The sequence below is a fragment of the Mesitornis unicolor genome, unplaced genomic scaffold, assembly GCF_000695765.1.
Source record: "Mesitornis unicolor isolate BGI_N332 unplaced genomic scaffold, ASM69576v1 scaffold30777, whole genome shotgun sequence".
NCBI classification, from domain to species: Eukaryota; Metazoa; Chordata; class Aves; order Mesitornithiformes; family Mesitornithidae; genus Mesitornis; species Mesitornis unicolor.
The window spans coordinates 9,513-30,432 of NW_010196328.1; the positions used below are offsets into that span (position 1 = coordinate 9,513).

Genomic DNA, 20,920 nt, shown 5'->3' on the forward strand with positions numbered 1-20,920 from the left:
TTCACCTGAGCTTTTAATTAATATCTTATGTCATAAAATCTAAGGATATAAAGTGATTCATGGTTCAGAAAAGTACAAGGAATGATAATAAACAGAAAAAATAGAAGTAATTCTTTATGTTGTGTGAGGCTTTTTAGCATGAGTGTATTCACAGTTGTTAAAAATACTCTGCATCTGTCAATATAACTAAATTAATGTTGTTTTCTAAATTACAAGAAAAATGAATGCAAGATTTTAACTTCAAAATGTGAGGTTTTGTTTTGTTGTTTTAATATGAGTTTGGTTTGTTTTGGTTTGGTTTTAGTGTGAGAGCTTATACATATTCACAGCTTATACACAGTTTGACAAGAGAGTTACTACCAACTGTTTCATGTATCTGTGTAAATGCCTATCTACCAAGTGCTTTCAAAAGTGGAAATGAAGGAAAATGCAGTTATAGTATATTTACATCCCTTTAAATGTCTGCTGTCACATTTCTAATATAGCTGTGTAGGTTAGAGTAAGAGAGGAAAAACACTGCAGCACTTCCAAAGGTGCTGTAAACCCTGACATATAACTTTACAAAAATGGCAGCACCGCGACTTGTGGACTTTGACTGGGTTACATGTGTGTGGTTGAGACCACAAGAATTAGCACTGCTGTGGTGTTTCGGCGTGGCAGCTGGCGGCTCGATAAAGGCACCAGGCTGGCAGTCACAGCTGCGCAAAGTCACAGCGTTCTCACAGGGACCCTGGTGTCTGAACCACTGCTGAGCATCCAGGGAAGCTTCTCTTGGGTGTTGTGGCTTCCTAGGCGTGAGTAGGGTTAGCCACCTGAAATGAGGTATGTGGGCTTTCTGGTCGCACCCATAATATCCTAAGAAATTGTCCTTTTTGTGTGTGACAGATTATTCAGTAATACCTACGTGGAAGATGTAAAATTGTTTTGATTATATAACTGCATTTCATCTCTGGCCAGCTTAGTGAAATCTCTCTCCCTCCAGTCCTACTTTTTTTTTGTGTAGGAGCAAACCAGTTTGTGATTGTGGCCGAAAGGCCGCAAAATGTTTTTGCTTCACTATTTATGAAATAGTATGTTGCTGGTATATATGTAAAATATGTGGAGAAAAGATGGAGCATGTAAGTTTTCTCCACTTTCTGTGGTGATATCAAAGATTATTTACTTGGTGATATGAAAATGACATAACAGCACTATATCAACTATATTCACTGTTTCTCTATTAGTGGATTTGTAGAACTGATCACAAATTCATTATCTTCATATCTCATGTACTTAAGAGCTAGTGCCTACAATTATATTTACCTCCCAGGCATCTTTGTTTATGCAGATTAATTTACAAACTAGTTATAGTTTCTTGTAGGAGTTCTTCAGCTTTAGATGTATAAGCACACTAATAAAATAAGCAAACCCCAATACAGAATATGTTACAATTTTTTTCTGATTTCACTGTTTAATTTGTTAGGTAATTTACTGTGGGATAAAGAATGAATTTTTTCCCCTAAACTTTACCTTGCTCATTTTTACAGTTCCTTGATACTATTATCAAACTGATTTTTTATCCTTAATAGAAAAAGATCAATCCTATGAAATATCCCAGCAATACTACATAAGCTATAAATATACTTCATAAAACACATGATTCTATTTGGTTGTTAGTAAGTTCTGCTTTCCTGAAAAAAAAAGGAATAAACTTTCAAAATACTGGAAACTGAAAATATAATTCACAACTAGCAGGGCTCGAAAATAGGCATTCAGTACTATCTCATACAGTGCTATGTGAGTGATGGCTTTCTCGTACTCATGTTTATAAGCTAAAATGCTCTAAATACTCTAAGGAGTTTCTTAAACTTTAGTTCTTGTGATGATATTTCATACTATGTTGGTTTCATTTTCATAGAATCATAGAACTGTTATGATTGGACAAGACCTTTAAGATCACCAAGTCCAACTGTTATCTCACTCTACCATGCCCCCTTCTAAACCATGTCCCTGAGCACCATATCTGGAAGGCTTTTAAATACATCCAAGGATGCTGATTCAACCACTTCTCAGGGCAGCCTGTTCCAGTCTTTGATAACCCTTTCTGTGTAGAAGTTTTTCCTAATGTCTAGCCTAAACCTCCTTACTGTTTAAATTTTTTACTTTTGCCTTTCCAGAGATTTAAATTGGTTTTCTGTCTTTCCTCAGTAATAAAAATGGCATTCTAGTCTGAGCCTCTTCTCCAAAAGCACTGAGTCACAGCAATAGGATTTATTATTTTCATTATACTAGTGCAACTGTGCTAAAGTAGTTGCACTCTGTGGTATGTCAACTGATTTGGGATCTTAATTCAACAATACTGTCCCTCTGAGTAGAGATACTTGGATATTTTTCAACGGATTTGGGAGGGCAGCAAAAATACCGATGTAATAAAATTTTTCGTATACTTGAACTCATTTCAGTTAGACCTTATTCAGAAAGTTTTTCAGGTGTTGGATAGGGTTTTTGCTTAGGAAGAGAGAAGTAACCTGGCAGAAGTAGCAAACAGCTTAGTGGTCAGGGTGCTGCCCGTCAGGGAGGAGAGCTGGGCTCCCATCCTCCTCCGCCTTAGCCAGAGGGACCAGAGCTGCTGCTGGGAGAGGTCCCAGGTCCCCAGGCTGTTTGTTGTCTGTTACAGGGTTCATCTCTCTATCTGCTCTGCACAGATCATATCATGTGTATGAACCCTAAAAAATACAGAATAAAAGTCATCATCCTGTTTGCTCATAATGCCAAAAGGAGAAGCCTAAGACTTTTCCCTGAAGGACTGAGAATGATTGCCTCCTTGCTTATTTGGGTCGATTGCCTGGGATGCTTGCTGACCTCTGAACTGTTTCTGTGTGGTTTTTCCAAGAGACTTTTGTCAGTAGCCAAAATTTTGCCAAGCAGTGAATATACTCTCAGTGAATAGTTCTGAAGGGTTCATGCCCTAATCCTGGTTTGCTTATGAGAACAGACTTAGCCAGAGAACGGGTATTGGTAATAAAAAAACTAATTTAAACAGATGGAGAGAGAAAATTAGTACCTGGCATATGCCAAGTAAATGCTTTAGGCACTGGATTAAAGACAAATTTAGGAAATCCTGATTCTTGTAATTTATACAAGGATTGAAGTGCTCCACCTGTTGACTGGATAAGCAGTGATTTTTCAGAACTTGCTTCTTTGTTGGCGTTTTGTTTGTTTGTTTGTTTTCACTTCTTATTTTTCCTCTTTCCTAGTTTGGAAACAGGCAGAAAAAATATGGATATTTTTCTCATGACCTTATTTGGTATTTTGTGTGCACTTTACTGGAAAAACTATGGCAAAAGGTTGCTATGGCAGTTTGTTGCAAAGACATCCGCTCTTGGCAGGTGCTAATTATGCTGCAGAATAATTATATGGAATTTTATTCTAGAATGATCATTCTTCCTGCTGTATTTCAGGGAGGGTCACCCCATAATTAAGCAACAGAACCTGGAGTCGAGGCGTGTGGATTCTGCTCCAGTGATGTTCCTTGGCTGTGAGCTGTGCTGCTGTCATTTAAAAGACGGAAGTGATGTTTGTAGAGGCATGACTTTTGTGGATATTTTTGTAACCCAGATCCAGGAGAGTAAAAGAAATGTTGTTAATGTCACTACTGTCATTTGACATTCAAAATGCAAAGTGCCCTGCTCATTGTAATTTGTTTATTGCAGTGATAGGCAATGGCACAAGTTAAGATGCAGACTACAGCAAACCTGTCCGGACCTACCATGTCCCCTATGGTGCTACCCCTGCCAGTTACAACTACAAATACACTGGGTCTGCCGTCCTCAATGAACGGATCCATTTCGGAATCAGCCGCCAGCTGTAGCAGTCCCACTGCTGGCATTGGCGATCCTGCGCCTTCTAGCAACTCACCAGGTAAGCTGCTCCAGGTATATTCTCTTTAGTGTTCAAATGGATCTTTTCAATGCCTTGTTAATAAAAAAAAACCCAACAGTTAGGTCTTAAAGAGGATTAAAATAAAGAAAAAAATCCCGTAGAAAAATGTTTTGGCTAAATAGGCTGTTTACTAAGTTAAATTTCTTTAACTGAGCTCAGACTTACAGTGAAGTGTTGGTCAATGATATAACAACTCAAAAAAAACCATATCAGCTTCATCAAATTCTGAGCGTATCTTCTATAGAGAAGTTTTAGAGGTGTAGGAAAGTCTCCAAGTGTATTTCTCTTCCCTAGAACAGAATGTCTTCAGACTGCTTGGCAGTATTTGGCATTTCCTTTGTAGCCTGACAAATGCTGTAGTTCCTATGCTGAACTGGATATAAGATATAGAAACTTTATCCTAAAAATTTAAGCAAGAAATAACAGTATGTTTTAAGGATAAATACAGATAAATTGAAAAAAGAAACAGCAGAACGTTAAAAAATAGTAAGATAGTATACATGAAGTAAGTAGTCTAAGAAAAGCAGAACAAAATCCTTAAAGGGGAAGGAAAGGTGTTTTTTGGGAGTGCTCTGAGGGTGCTTCCTTACTGTGAGGAAAGTCTAAAACACTGGGAAGAAGCAGGGAGAAGCAAGTGGGGACAACAGGCTTTAATCTGCTGCTTTTATCTTGCAACCTCTATGCTATCCATTTCTGCTTGAAAGTGTCAATAAACCATTCTCAAAGAGTAGTCAGTTCCTGGGACCAGGATACTCCTGACAGTAAACTTTGGTGACATAGAAAATGTAACGTATATTTATGTCCTCTTACACTGCCATCTTTTACAGAGACATTTTAGAAAAGAAATAGTTGTATTTTTTAAAGTTGTATGTAAGCAAAACAGTTACTGTAAAGTACATATTGTGATATGATTCATATGTAAATGGTATTTAAACATTGTATTTAGCATATGTGCAAAAACTATTATTTAGCCAAAAGTATTTTCTTCTAAACATGCTGCTGCTTTTGCAAAACTTTGCAAAGTTGTGAAGAATACATTTCTCCACAAAAACTTTACAGACTCTTTATTTGCAGCTCCTCTCCAAGATAACATGGCAAACCCCAAAGAGAAAACTCCAATGTGTCTGGTAAATGAGTTAGCCCGTTTCAATAGAATTCAACCCCAGTATAAGCTTCTGAATGAAAGAGGGCCTGCTCATGCCAAGGTAAGGTCACAGTTCCAGGTGATGAGCCATACCTTAAATGCTGAACAGATAATGTCATGGTCTGGACAAGTGTGCTTGTCAGACACAGCCACATTTCTAGTGCAAGGGGTTTCTTGCTCTTCTTTCTTTCTGTTTTTCTTCCCCCTCTTTTTTTTTCTTTTTTTTTTCTTTTACACTTTCAGAAAGTATGTCTGCATTTCTGTTGAAGCCCTGTTGATAATTTTGGACCTCATTTTGACTTCCACCTGTGAGTTTGAATCTGTTGGTCTCTGTAAAGACCTTGTGAAGCTCTTTCAAGGGTATCTGCCACCCTTTCTTAATCATTATGGAGCATTTGCTTGTTGAGCTGCATGCACCATTCTCCCCAGTCGGTGTGCCTCTGACAACTGCCTGTGCATTTGTTTCATGAGAGTGCAGGTGGTGACAAAGCTAGTTTGTGTCATTTTTTTAAAGTCCTTATTGGTATGATTTTGTGTCCATAAAGTTGATTCTGTTGATACTGTATCTTTGGACCTTGTATTATAGGGCACAAATGTTATAGCTATTCTTTCCATTAAATTCTGTGCAACTTTAAGATTTATGGTGATATTAAGACTCCTAATATGATTACAGCATTGAAGTTTCTAGTGAACTGACAGTTAATTCTGGTCAGTTCTCATATCAGTTTGGATATCCAATTTCCTAAATACAAATTAGGATGCTTTCAGATGATGGGGAACACAGGGGGATATCATAATAATTTTCAGACATAATTTTGAATTTTGAAAAACTCTTGAGAGAGACAATGGCATGATTAACAGCTGCTTTCTACTCAGTATTTCTGGAGTGGCAAAACTGTGCGGGACATGAGTGGGATTGCACAGCAGATCAGGAGCACTTTCAGCTAATCGTGGGCCGTCTCTGCCATTGCCCCTTGTTTCTCAGTTGCACATCATGTTGTCAGCTGGTGCAGAGTTGATGCAAATCACCAACCTCCTGATTTGGCTGGTGTCCGTGCAGCCTTTATGCTGGTGGAAATGATGCCAGCAGGTGCAGGGCTGCTGAGAGTCAGCAGGTTTTTAGGATTCATCATTACGAATGGAAATTGAAGTGCTCTTCCCCTTCCTGCCAGTTTTTGGCACCACAGGGTACACTGGTCGGTTTGGTTTAGGTTCCAGCATGTTAAATCTGCTGCATTTTCTGTAACTTTTTGCTGCTGTGTTGCATATTTATTTTGATGCTATTTTTCCGTGTTTGTGAAATAAGAAGTGCTTTGGTTGCACCAGAAGGTGTGGTTGTCACTGTTCATATTTCTCTGCAGTAAAGAAATTTGAGTTACACTATATTCATACTATACTTTAAATTTCAGTAGGATAAGAAATAGTTCACATATATTTGTTATTATTTTTAAAGGAACTAATATAATTGAAATTACTATAGCCTGCATTAGCTGCACTTTTTAAAGCCATGTTTTCAATGGATTTCCTAATTTTTCAGTTTTTCAATAAACATCTTCTTATTTTAAATTATGCTTATACTGGTAAAAAAAGAAAATATGTGCTTTGTAGACTGGTTGTTGCTAAGAAGAATATTAAGTCTAATTTTGACCTTTGCAGCAGATAAGACCAACGAAGGAGGAAAGGGAATGAAGAACAAGGGTTATATTAATAAGACTATGCAGACTTTTGTACCTTTTACCTACAAAAAGCAGAGGCATAGAAATTGCAGTGACTCTGTTTGCAGTTTAGTACGACGTCTTGCTAGTAATATGATGATATACCTGATAAAATATGTGAAACAAAGCTGAGGTTGTCCTAGAAAGCATGACCTGAAGGTTGTAAAGCTGCTGCTGCCGTTTGCCATTTAAGGAGCGGCTCACTTTGCTTTCCTCCCACACATACTCCATTCCTGTTCACTAGTGGTTCTCATGATTTTCAGAGACATGCTCTACAAGACAGCTGTCTTTGCTGTGACCACAAATGCTAGTAAAGTTTTACAACCTTTTTTTGCTAATTTTCTCTGGAACGTAGGTTTTGACAATTGGGTTGAAATGGGAAACTAGAAACAGTGGAGCTGGGAGGGGAGTGGGACTCCCTGACAGTACAGTTCAGGTGTTCAGGAGCCTGCCCTCCAGGTGCATTCTTCATTGTAAGAAAAGTCAGAAAGTCTTTGTTAGCATAAATGACATTTTTGAGTACATTAGTCAGATTGATAATTTCTTCTGTGCTTTTATGTCAGTGACATCTCAGGAGACAAATTTAAAAGACACAAAGGCAAAAGAAAGTGGATGTTAGTACAGAGAAGAGGGAAGGGGGTCAGGGACACAGCACTTCAAAAGGCTGAGAAGGAGAGAGAGTTCTACATGCGGAGAAAGTGAGGAGGACAGAATTGCCAGAGCTAAGTGAGACTGAGCTTACAAACACAGCAGAGTGAAGACAAGCACAGAACACAGTAGCCTTTGTATTTCTGCTCTCTAGCCATCAGGTAAATGAGGCTGGATGTAAGGAATACAGACTTCCTCAGAAAACAAGTGAGAAATGCCTCTCAGTCTGTAGCAGAACTGGAGTACTTCATTGGCTGCTCCAGATTTTGGTTTTAGGCGATAATATTCCTTTAACTGAATTCCCATCTGCTACTGTGTGTACTCGTTTTTGCAGGAGTTTTTTGTTAGATGAGCCAAGTGAGAAGGTTAGAAAAGGTTTTCTGGCTCTAGAAATTTGCTAATCAAGTCTTTTATTATCTTGAATTATTTATTATCTTGAGTTTATTGCTCTAAGCACTAAAAGGAGAATTATAAGTGGATAAGTAGCCATTATTTGTCATATTTGTATTGAAATTCAAGATTATACCTCTCCAATAAAAATACTACACTGATAATTTCTTGCATGATATAAAATATATAAACTCCAGATCCTGAAATAAAATTTCAGTTCTTTTAGTAATAAGGTGGTATGTTTATAGATAATTTCTATAATTTTGGGTATTTAGCTCTAATACCCAGCTTAGCTTTCAGGTGGGGGTAGGGTTTGACCAAAAATTTTGGCCAAAATTAAAAGACTATTTCTCTCTTCCCCCGCTGTCGAAAAAATGACACAGTGATAGGAACTGTGATTGGGGACTTGCACCGTGTTTCTCAGAATTCTACTAGGCCAACACTCAAGCCTGTAATTAAGACACAAGTATGTATTTATAGCATTCAGGTCATATGTGTTGTGAACACATGCATAGGGTGAGTTGGAAAGCACATACATACTTGTGTTCAAATGCTTGTTCGCAAGTACATGCTAAATATAAATATATGTAAAGGCAAATTTAAATGTTCGTCGTGCCCATCTCTAGACACCTGGTCCTGGATCTAGCAAGTTTAAAGAATTTTAAAAATTATATAGCAAATAACTATCCAAATGAAAGTTTTACTCTATATACTCCTCACACTAATACGTAGATTTCTTTATGTTGCCTCAAGTAAGTTATTCTGTTTTTTGAGGTAGGTATATCTCAGTTTGCTATGTGTATCTGACTGTTGAATCCTGCTGTATTTGTGTGGAATTGTTATGGAAAAGACAGTGAGTTCTTATCCTTCTCCTTTCATTTTTAGATGCTCAGATTTAAACAACATGTATGTATCAGAAGATATACTCTACCTAATTTCTTAAATATGGATTTAGTTTTATCTTCACTACTTGCACAGCATAGATACTGCTTGAAATAATCCTTTAAAGGAGCTTTTGAAATATATATGTTTTTTATCAGTAGTCCGTTTCCGAACTCTGAATTTTTATAGTTTCTGTCTTCACTATAGAGTCCACACTAAAGAACTCTAGTTTCATTAAAAAAGATAATACTTCTTTTCTTTCTTACTTTATATTTTTTTATGTATTTGCGTTGTGACGCTGCCCTAACAATACTCATTATTTTCTGAAATCAGATTGTGTGAGAAATTCTTTCACTGTGTAAAAATATTTGAGCCAAGTTCTCCACTATCTTGAAGTGTGCAGTCATTTATATTAATTCAGAATTATCACAAATTTACTACTTTTGGGTTTATTAGTAACATTCTTTACCTGTTTTCTACAGGTAAAAGTGACTAAGTGTGTTAAAATGTGTGAAGAAACGTGGTCTTAAGTGACCTGTATATAGTCCTACAAGAGCAGAGGACCAGTTTGCAGTTATTATTACTTGGTTTTAATAGTATTCTGTTCTTTGATAGTTGACTTTAACATTATGCTCTTTGTCATTTAAAAGACCAAGTGTTGTCCGCTGATAAAGACCACTGATCTCTGTAAGAATCAGATGTGTTATCTGGGAGTTGAATGTAATGAAAAGAGAGCACAGCTTCTCTTCAGCCCTGAAAGTTTTTATACAGATTGGTCTGATCCGCAGTGACAATCATGCCAGTGTTTACCTGTTCTTTGTCTTTGAAGATGTTCACAGTGCAGCTGACTCTCGGAGAACAGACCTGGGAGGCTGAAGGAAGCAGTATTAAAAAGGCCCAACATGCTGCTGCTAGCAAAGCATTGAATGAAACTGCCCTTCCCAAACCAACTCCTAGACCACCCAAAAATAATGTTAACAATAATCCAGGTATGCTCTTTTCCTCTGTGTGTCAAATATTGTCGAAGTGCTGCAATATTATACCACTAATAAATAAATTTTACAAGATATAAGTTAAATTGGAGGAAGAGATTCAACATAGTTGTCTTATAAGTGTGGTAGTATAATGAAGAACCTCTAATGAGTTTGCACAGGAGAATTTTTAACGTGCACACCTAAAATTGTTGAACTGTAAATGAATACACTATTTAGATAAGGCTCGGATGTATACGAAGTGATTGTATGTGATCAGCAGTAGACAGCCAGGACAAAACCAGATTGAACTGACCATTATTACCATAGTAAAACTTTTTACCCAAAGAGTTATTTTAGCTGATTTTCCAGTGAAATTGGAAAATTTGTCCAGTCCAATCCTGTAAAATTGCATCTGTGGTGTAAATAAATGGTCAGGATTTGGCATGAGAACTTTGACATGTAATTTACTTCATGGTGAGTTTTCCTTCATAGCAACCTGTGCTTTCAAAAAGCTTTTAGATGGCTCTAGGAACTGTTGTTTGAACAACAGAAAGAATGTGTATTGGTGTCTTGCATCCTTCATTTCGAGGTGTTACCTGTGAGCTGCCTTCTGTGCGTGCAGCACCTTCTGAGGTACACATCTCAGCCACATGCTCAGTGGTCTGTTCTGTCTTGTTCAATAAGATAAATAAATAAATAAAATCTAGCTTGATTTCAAACCAATATAAAAGAAAGCAAACAGTGAGAAGAAAGTATTCTTTTCTTTTTTTACATTCCTTTCCCCCTTCTTTTTCCCCTCTTCCCTTCTTCCCTTTTTATTTCCCCCTGCCTCCCCACTTTAAGAAAAGTCATCTTCAGCCACTTTCTTAAAATGGAATAGTTTTGCAGTTAATCTTCTCTATGTTGGGAAAAAAGCAAGAGTGAGTTTGCTCTAGAGCTTGTGAGTAGTATGGTGAGCGTTAGCAGCCACTAAGGGTTATTTGAGAGTGATGTGCCAGTATTCTTCTGCTCCTTTGGAAATCAATACATTGCTTCTCCAGACCCAGGACATGAGTTTTGCCCTGTGTCCTTCACAGTCACTGTGACTTTGGCTGTTTAGGAAGCGGGAGGCTCAAACCTCTATATAAAGGGATCCTGGATTTGATTTTGACATTGCAGAGTATTACTCAGCTTCTAGGTTTTTTTGGCTTTGAGTATATTCTTAAAGGGAAAAGCTGATCACAAAAGAAATAGGCTTTAAGGTAATTCATTAAAAAATTGTATCACTTAACATTGTGATTTTGCTCTAAAAAAGGTGTATTGTATATGTACAGGTATCCTCTCATCAAAAGGACATTTTGTATTTTTATTCTATAGTTCTATTCATAGTCATTCCTTGCTCTTGAAGATATAAAATTGTTGTTGATAGAAATTTTTAATTAGTATTGTGTAAAAATTTTCATCATTTGGCGTATAAAGCCTCAATGGCAGATTGGCAAATTTATCATAGCTGTTTTAAGGCTAGATTCATCTGAACCTTTTAAGAAAATATTTTGAGAAACTATTAACTCCTTTTTATTGGAATGTACATTTAGCTCATTAAGGATTTTCTTACAACAGTGCCAGTGGATAATACTGTAGCTGAACTTTTTATACCAAAAAATAATGAAGTCACAGTGCAGTTTTTAATTTGGCATTTTGGAGACCATGCAAGTGGACAAATGCTGGCTGCTTTCTATTTTTATGTTCTGTCACCAGTAGGTGGCTGTATTGACACTGATTTCCAGTAGTTGTGGTTTTTGTTTGTTAGAACGTTCCTGTTAGATCATTAGTTTTTAGTCCTAGACTTAAGTTTTCAAGTCTTGCAAATAAAACATTTTTAAAATTTGTTGTAAGATTACCAAATGACTGCAGTAATGCCTATTACTGCTTGCTTGTTTCACTGCCCCTTTGTTCTATTTGTGGTTTTATTTAATGGCAATCAGCAGAAAGGAAGAGACGTTATTATTTTATCTTTATAGTTTCAAAAAGTGTCATAATGTATTTGGAAACATGAATAACCAGCTGGGTTACAGCAATTTTTCATTCATACGTGAAGATTAATCTACTGAAACTGCATAGAGAGTGCACTGAGATAAATGTTTAAATGTTGTTTTTCATTGCTTGTGGTTGACACCTATATTCCTGTCTTTTAGAGAAACTGAAATGTCATTGTAGTTGCATCTTTTTAATTTAATAGCAAAAAAATATCATGCAGCTACCTCTTTGCTGCTCATTTCAGTCCTCTTTGTGTGTTTTGCAGTATTTGTGGTTTAAGTGCCTTACATGTATTCTTTGGTTTTTTTGCAGGCAGCATAACTCCAACAGTGGAGCTGAATGGTCTGGCTATGAAAAGAGGAGAGCCTGCCATCTACAGGCCATTGGATCCAAAGCCAATTCCCAATTATAGAGCAAATTATAATTTCCGGGGCATGTATAATCAGAGGTACTTTTTCTGTTATTTGATAGCTTTTATCCTTTACTTGTCAATGTGTTCTAAATGTTTATGAACTTCCTAGGTTATTTCAGGGTAAAATAAAACTAAGATTTTTACTGAGGAGAGTCTCTGCAGCCTTATTTAGAAACATGCATAATCTCCTTCAAAAAGAAGATAGCATGTCACGTGGAATACAGACACGTAAACCAACTGTTTCTATTTGTTAATGTCCATACTGGAGTTACAATCTACTGCCATGACAGTGAGGACGCAGAGCAATAACTTCAGAGAGAGGATTTCCTTTTCTTTGCTGTTGTGTCATGTGATTAGAATCTGTATCATTAAAAATTAAACACTCCTTTCCTAGAAATTTGATTCAAAATTAGGAGGGCTGCATTTTGAAAATTGTCTTGAAACCATTCTCTGGTGTCTATTTTTTTAACCGTTCTGCTTGGTCAACTGTCTCAGTTCCTTAATCCTCAGTGTTTGGTTAGGAAAAATCCCTTATTCCACAGTTCAGAAACCTATGTTCAGAGCCCTCCATCAGTGCTGTCATTACTGTAGTAAGTTGGAGTAATCATTGAGAAGACAGTATTCAAAATTTTGGTTTCAAACTGTAAAATTCTTAAATATTTAAAAAAAAATGAAAATTTAAGTGAGTGGAGCAGTTTTCTTAACTGACCATCCAAATATTTCATTCTTCAATATATTCTAAATTTTGGAAACATCTTCATCTTTGCTATTGGTACGACTTTGGTACAGATAGAAAAACTGTTCTAGCTCATCCTGAATTAGATGTTATTTGTATCTAATGCAGCACTCAGAGACAAAGTTAAGGTAATATATGTATTAATTTGCAATCCCAAGAACTTCTTTCTCTGATATAGGATTTTTTCCCCATTTTTCCCTAATTTTTCTGCAGAGGAGCTATATTAGATCAGGTCTTTTAGAGCTCCAAAAGTGATACCAAGTATAATCTGTAAAATAAGAAAAAAAAATCCAAAACAAACTCAAAACAAGACAAGGCAGGGATTTCTAATTCTGTGTTTTATCCGTGAAAAATGTGGCTTAAGGTTTGCTTAGTGCATTTCCTGTTAATTTTTATGCATCTCATAAAAAAGAATGAGGTTATGAATGCTGAAGAAGTATTTTGGTTCAAAATTACTCTTTTATTAGAGATTGAATTTACAGCAATGTTTAAAAATTAAGGAGTTTGAAATGAAAATGCAGGATATCAGAATTGTCTGAGGAAAATATTTCCGTTTACTTAATATTATTTTACTATTCCTCAGAATTTAAAATCATGATAATTTTAGGATTTTAACATTTCATTCTCTTTTGTTTTTTGTTTTTTATTTTTTTAAATAGCAACAATACCTAGAACTTCTAAAGACAAACAAATGAAAATAAGCTGGAATATAACTATTTCATTACTCTACAGAACAGTGCCTGATTATTGTATTACTTGTGTTGCATTTCTAGTCACTGCTGACCTGAGTCTCTGCTTACATATGTCAAGGTTTAAAAACCTAACTATGGTGTCTGAAATTAGTTTTGTTAATATTTAGAAATCCTACATTTATTTGAATTGCTTTTATGATGAGATTAGTTTGACTAACATTAAAAAACTAGGCTGGAAAAAATGCAAGTTAGTAAAAAACATAAAATGGGGAATTCTGGAATCTGAACTTATTTACTGAAACATATTTGTAGAAGCAGAACCCTGAAAGACTTAGCAGTTGCTAACTTCTAAGATGTTACTTCTTTTTCTGGAAAATGATTAGTACGTCCAGTACAATCTTTTAAGTTTGCTTCTTTGCTAACTGTCTTTCATGGGAATTGTGTTCCCATGTTAAGGCAAAATGGTACATGAGCTCTGTTTCTCTGGGCGCATTAGGTAGCCAAGGGCATTTGATTTTTCTGATCACAGAACAAAGAGACAGAGTGGGGCAGAAGGCCAGAATCTCTGCTTGCCTGCTTCATTGAGCTTATTTGGGCGCAGTTGCCTATGCAGGGTGGCTAATGATGCTGTGGGTAGTAAACTGATAAATAACTAAAACTAAGTAGTAAATAACTAGATCTGCCTGTCTGTCTGCATAAACATGAATACCAGAGTAAAGAGGAAACAGAAGAATGATCACAGAATCACAGAACGTTAGGGATTGGAAGGGACCTCAAAAGATCATCTAGTCCAATCCCATATGATGCCATATAATAACTGTTTTGGGACTACTCCTGTGTTGGAAATAATTGATCATCATGATCCCAGTAAGAAAGGCCACTCAGACTCTGTAAGGTATCAGGTAAAATGCTATTTGTTAGAGCTGATGGTATAAGAGGAGAATAGCACAGATAATCTAACCCCTTCAGATACTGGGAGTCCTGAGCAGCATGGCATTGAACTGCAGTGTGCCATGCAGACCTTGTTGGCACCAGAGATTCTCCCCTTCTCGGTCATTCACACTTTTACAGGATTTTTTTACAATGAGACAACTCTGCTATTGCTATAGTATTATAGCATATATAGTATTATTGCATGTATATGATGTTCACATGAGGACTTCCTGCTGCGCTCTTAGATAAAGGCAAGGCCATGCAGGTGATACCAATGGGGAGCTGCCTGCGGGCCTCTCTCTTGCAGCGAGCCTGTCCTACAGCGGCAGGGTTTGCTGAGCAGAGCCCCATCCTGTGAGCCATGCTGGCACAGATCCTGCAGCACGGTGCAGCCCACGCCAGCTTAGACTGGCTGCAGCGTGGGTCGCTGGCTCCTTGATGCACAGGATCCTGCTCCTCTCTGTCCATTGGGATCACTGTGTGCCTCCTACCTGCCCTCACCAGAGGGAAGTGTGGAAAAAGGCTCTGGATCTGTTATAGTAGTGAGAAAAGTCCCAGATATGAAGCATATCCTATAATACTGTATTATGTACCTGTAGGATGAGATGTTACATTTACTGTCTTCTACTACCATGTTGTATTTAGCATTTGTTTGCTGATTTTTAACAGTTGGATAGTAGAATCGAAGTGTTGTTGGAGTTCCCAACATGCAGACCATAGAGACTGTTTAAAAATAAGATTTGAAAAATTATGTAAGTAATATGCTGTAATCAGTATTTTTCCTTTTCATCAGTTTCTGACTGTAGATTATTACCTGTTACCAAAACCGATAAAAAAATATGTTAAGTAAAGTGAAAGCTGGTTTTGTATTTTATACTGTGACTGAATTCCCTTTACTGATCTCTGTTTTAAAAAATGTGCTTATCAAATAGGTGAAGGTACAGATTAGGAAATTGTGTTAGGGAGCTTTGATTTTGGTAAAATGAATGGCTTGAGTTAAAAATAAAGTATTAAGTGTTTCAAGTGGCACAAAAGGTCGTTTTCAGTAACTCATGGAAATGTGGCCTAAGAGCTGCTATTTGTATGCAAAGTTGAGGGCTAGCTTTCATATCGGTCTAAGATGATTTATGTTGAGGTGGCAGTGATTTCTCCTCCATCTTTTCTCCCCAACCTTTGTGTCTCTGCAAATTTCCTGGCTCCAGCACTGATAGTTGAGTTGAAATGGATCAATTTTGGGGTCAGAGGAAGGGAAAAGTTACTTCTAGACTTACAGCTGTACTCAAACACCTCCTCACCTAGTCAGTCACACAAGAGCTTGTGCCCTCACTGGAGACGAGGCAGGGATGTGTGTTTGGAAGTTAGGGTTGATTTAAGCATGTAAGGAATGACACTTTCACATGGAGTAGAGCATATTTATATGGATACTGTTGCACAGAGGATGTTGAACCAGGATTACATGCAAGGTGCAAAGATTCGTTTGCAAGGTCTGCAACTGATGGTGTAAATTGATAGTGAATATGAGAGGTACTTTCTTGGAAAAAAGGAAACCAGACAAGTGAGAGAAAAAAAGGGAAAGGGGAAAGTTTTCCCAGTGGAGAGGGAAGGGAAATGGTGAGGTCTCCCAGATGAGCAGCCTCCTCTGGGTGTCTTTTTCCATGCGACGAGTGTTCCCCATAACATTTTCCCATAGTAATTCTGTGGTTTTCATCAGGACCTGCTCAAGCTCCCTGTTGCTTGATCCTGTTCATGGTGCTGGTAGTGCTGCATCAGGGCAGGTGTTGCACACTGGCTGCTTATTGAGCTTTGTGCATGCATCTTATTGGGCTCTGTAATGTATACCAAAAACTACTGCCAGGAGATAGGAAAAGGGCAGAGGAGAGAAGGGCTATGGTACATTATAGATAAAACTCTGTCAACGTATTGGTGAAGGGCCTTGAGAATAACAGCACGGTGAGAACAGCAAAGGAAAAATACAGCTAGAAACACTGGCTAGGTGGCAAAGGTAAGGGTTTTGGAGCTGCAAATGGAAGGCAGGCTACAGCACTGCAAATGCAGAACTCTTAGCAGGACCCACGGTAAGGCAGTTTAAAGCAGTTTAAAGCAGTGTGTAACACCAGGATAAGGTGTCGGGCTTTTAAGTCTCTTCCTGTGCTGCATTAGGAATTGCAGAGCAAGTCTACTCCCCTCTTAGGGGTAGTTAAGTAGATAAAATATAGTCCAGCTTGGGAGTGGATGAGGTATGGATGTATTAACCTGGCTCTTCACTCAGGTTGGTGAATGCAATACTCACTGGATTGTTAATAGCATTGAGCCATTGCCATTACACTGCATCTCGACCCACACTGGTAAAGTCTGTGTGATGCTGAGCTGAACGGTGTGAAGTTATCAGCTTAGGTCTCTGGTAGGTTGAGTATCTGTATAGTGCAGTTCATTTCACAATACTGATAAGAACTTCAAGCTTTTTTTCTTCTCGGTCTGCTGAGAGGGCTTCAGAGTTCTCTCTGGATTTTCTTTATTCATGTAAAATCCATGCAAGTTGGGTACTAGGAAGCTTGATGGCCTCTGATAAGGCAGAGCTTTAAAAAAAGCTGTCAGCCCTGAAACCAGGCATGCTAGGCAACTTGTTATGTAGCAAAGGGTTTTATATTTCTAACAGATTATAATAACGGAAAAAAATAGTTTGGCGCTCAAAATATACCAGTTGTGTCCTGCTATTTAAAGCATCGCAAGTTGAAGTTTTGAGCAATTTTGCAACAAAGGCATGCAAGGACCTTTCAATTCAAACAATATACATTACAGAAAAGCTAAAAATCATGAACTCTGCATTTTGTATGGCTTCTTTAATAGCTTTACAAACTGACTCTGGAGAAGGAGGTGCTGATGCTTTCAGGGACTGTTTGCTAGCTGATTTAGGTTGTGCATTTGTCAGCGCACCATTTGGCACAATTCTGTAGAACTGGCATGCTACTCAGAAGAGGCCAATCTTTGAAACAGCAGATCAGGTTTGAGAAATATTGGCAGAGCTGAGGATGAAACATGTGAGCAGCCAATGCTAGAACCCGTACTCCCTCGCATCCCTGCGTAAGCAGTTGGCTTAAACCATGTGAAAAAAATTTAAAACATGGCTGTTTGAATTAGAGCAAATAAACAATAAAATATTAATTTTTACTACAGGGTCATCCAGCTTGCCTTGTCATCGTTGAATGCTGGTTTGTTTTATTCTAAGTTATTTTTTATTAAATTAGAATTGAAGAGAGTAATTCCTGATGTTTAATTGTGCTGCAGTATTTTCAATTATACTGTGTCTGTAAATGACAAAACAGAAATGATATCTTACAGACTTACCCAAACTAAGTGTTTCTGGCCAAGAAATAAAACCACTAGAAGCTAAACAGCAGCTTTTGATGTTTTAGTATGGAAAGTAGTGTCAAAGAGATCACAACACTCAACTCTTGTTTTTTTGGGAGAATTCAGAAGTTATTTGCTTGTTATATAAAATTCCTTAAAATGTGTCTCACCGCAATCTAAAGAGCTTGAAAAACCTTTATTAAAAAAAAACTTTCAAAATTAAAACCACTCGTGAAGTATAAGAACAAAGAAATCACAAAACAATGACAGGCTAAAGAATGGGAGTAATTAAAGCAGTTTCTTGCTTGTTTTTGAGGAATTTGGATGGTATGATAGTTCTATAAACATGTCACGCAGAGTGGTGGTGTCTCTGGGATAAACTGCAGCTTCTGTGCACTTTGACAGTTTCTGCTGCACTGAGGCTTCATGTTAATTTTCTTTATAGTTGCATCCTTCTGTGTATATATTGTATACTACAGACTAAGGAGAAGACTATCACCTTTCTCCTTAGTGCATGAGGGAGAGTGCACAGACCATCCCTCCTCCTCTTTTTCTTCACAGCCCTGCCATTCTGAACACATAGTTCTTTGATGTTAGTGAACACTTCTTTACAGTGCTGTTTGCAAGCCCAATCTCAGAGAAATAGAGAAGCAGCATATTCTTACCTCTGCTGGAGCTGCCTGGCCACAGACCACAGGACATCACCCTATGTGGGCTTGTAGTACCCATCTGCTGGGTAGGTAGCTCTACTGCTGGGTACTGAGTTGCTGCGTGGGACTGTTTGCTTAGGCTTAGTTGTTCCTGAAATTGTGTGTATCAGCCCTGTGGACCAGTGCCCTAAATACTGAATGAGCATTTTAAAAATGAGGTATAGTGAAAAGAAGTTTGAGGACCGGTCTTTGGCCAACTACATCTGCAACTGCTAGCTTCATAGTGGACTAAAATGTTCTCAAATCTAATGATCAGAAAGAGAATAGACTGTGTGATTATTGGATAAATTACTAAAATTATCAGATTAGTAAAAGATAATATGGTGAAAGAGTAGAATAAAATTAGAAGTTTGTTTCTTCTATGAATGCTGAGTTAAAGATTAAATACATGCATCAAACATAACAGGCTTGAGGCTAGTGTTACTTGACATGAGTACTTAGCAATGCAATCTAAATCCTCATCCAACTCCCATTTATTTCACAAAACTTCCGTAGTCCTATGGGGTAAAAAAAGGAAAATCTAGCCAGAAGTACAGCTATAGAAGCCAAATGTTAAAGTGAGTGGGTTGCACTGCAGGTGACGGTGTAAAATCTGTTGAGACTCTCCAGGAGTACACCTACAATTATACAACCAAGCTACCTAATTTACAGAAAGACAATGAAGTCTGAAATTCTCCTGGCCTTTAGAAGTCCATCTGCGCAGCCTGAGCACCCTGTTTACCTTCTAGCAGGAGACACCTTTCTGCATGGAGAGCCCCATCCATTTGAGGCACAAATAGTCCAGTGCGTAATGTAAAGATATGTTGGATCTGAAAGACTTCAGATCTGGTATTGATTAGTAGCCTAGAAAAGGTATAGTTCAGATTACTCCATGGAGTCTTTTCATTACTCTAGGCGTATGAATAACCTATTATCTATTGCTGAATTCCAGTTATTGAGGCTTTCTGCAAGAGAGGAGGATTTTATGCACAGTTTTATACAAAGCACTTTTTTTTTTCCCCAAGTATATGTACTGCAGCAGATGTGAGGACACTAAGTTGCCTAAACATAGGCCTCTCGTGCCACTTGAGACATTGTGGAGGGCTTGAGACATCCACATGGGACCAATGGATTTGACAGAAGATGTAGAAGAGACCTTTACTAGAGTAGCTGCTAAAGGCCAGACAGGACTTCAAATGGCCTGGAGCATTTCAAATGGCCCTGCATAGCTAAGTTTAGGCAGTTGAAGGAATCTCTAGAAGTGGGGTTCAATCATCATACCATTTTATATAATCCACCAGGACTTCAGCTATTAATGGGAAACTTGTGCTTTTCATAGATAGGTCCTGTGTCACTTCTTGTGGATGTCTTAGGTATACGACTACATCAAATGGTACTGTGTGCTTGTGTTTAGGCAGCTAGATGGTGTTCTTCACAGTGTTGGTGGGTTTCAGATCCAAGCTCAGATGCCTCTCAAATAGTTTCTGCCTGTGCACTAGGAACCCAGCCTCCCATTATCAGCAGTTGAAGGTGTAGTCGTGCTGTTTGTCATGCCATAAACTAGGATGTCTGCGTTTTGTACATATCTCTCCAGAGCTTCGCTGTAATAGCAACTTAGTTTCTACACATTAAGTAAATACCTAAGTTTAAGGCATCTGAATCTAGGGCTGAATCTTACTCTGAGAAATAATGCCAAGAATGTTGATTTGTAATAATTTTATGAATGCTATAGTGGGAGTCATCTGACTATTGCAGTGGAAGGACTGGAAAAAGATAAAAATCTCTCCCCAGAGAAAAGAGAGAGAGAAAATTATCAGAAGAGCGTACTCTTTAGGGATATATCTGGGTAATAACAGTTCTGAGAGGCAGGGAGGCAGGTACTGAAATGCTTTTGATTTAACCAGGTATTATTTTGCTGCAAAGAGCTGTTAGGCTGTGGTCACCTTAACTTCCCAGGTGAACTCCCTCGGTTCTAAAGGCTGTTGCGTTCAGCAGAGTTAGTCACAGGAGAATAAAACCCTCAGTCCAGCAGCAGCTTTTTACTTTGCTACAGTTGTCAGCTTCAGACTACTGAAGCTAGGGTACAGCATCTCTACCCTAAAAAGGCCGGAAGGAGTCCAGGGTGCTTTGCCTGCATTTCCAGTTAGTGTTGCAAAATTTTGTCCTTAAATGGACTAAGTCCTCTTATGGACTAAGAGGTGTAATGATAAAGACATTTAGTGACTGACTTTTTAAGAACTCCTTTCTGCATTCCTTTCCCTCCTCCCAGCCTTTTGGACAAATGGGCAAAAACACTTCTGGAGGAAATATTAAAAAATACATGGAAATAGAAATTTTTTTGTTAGAATAGGCTGTATCTGCTTAAATACACTGTAATTTCATTCTGAAAGAAAAACAGATACAGATTTCAGAGAGTTAAA

At 37.8% G+C, this 20,920-nt stretch overlaps 1 protein-coding gene across 3 annotated transcripts in view; it reads left to right on the forward strand.

Moving 5' to 3' along the window:
• The first annotated feature begins 3,688 nt into the window (after positions 1-3,688).
• The window catches only part of STAU2 (staufen double-stranded RNA binding protein 2), a 144,764-nt gene continuing 127,532 nt past the window's right edge, over positions 3,689-20,920 (forward strand). For 2 of the 3 annotated variants that reach the window (XM_010188438.1, XM_010188440.1), the window contains exons 1-4: positions 3,689-3,900; positions 4,996-5,126; positions 9,530-9,689; positions 12,003-12,138. In XM_010188438.1, coding sequence (XP_010186740.1) covers positions 3,702-3,900; positions 4,996-5,126; positions 9,530-9,689; positions 12,003-12,138 — 626 coding nt within the window. In that variant the 5' untranslated portion in view covers positions 3,689-3,701. Of the gene's footprint in view, positions 3,901-4,980; positions 5,127-9,529; positions 9,690-12,002; positions 12,139-20,920 lie in introns of all 3 variants that reach the window. The other variant, XM_010188439.1, reaches the window with a different exon arrangement.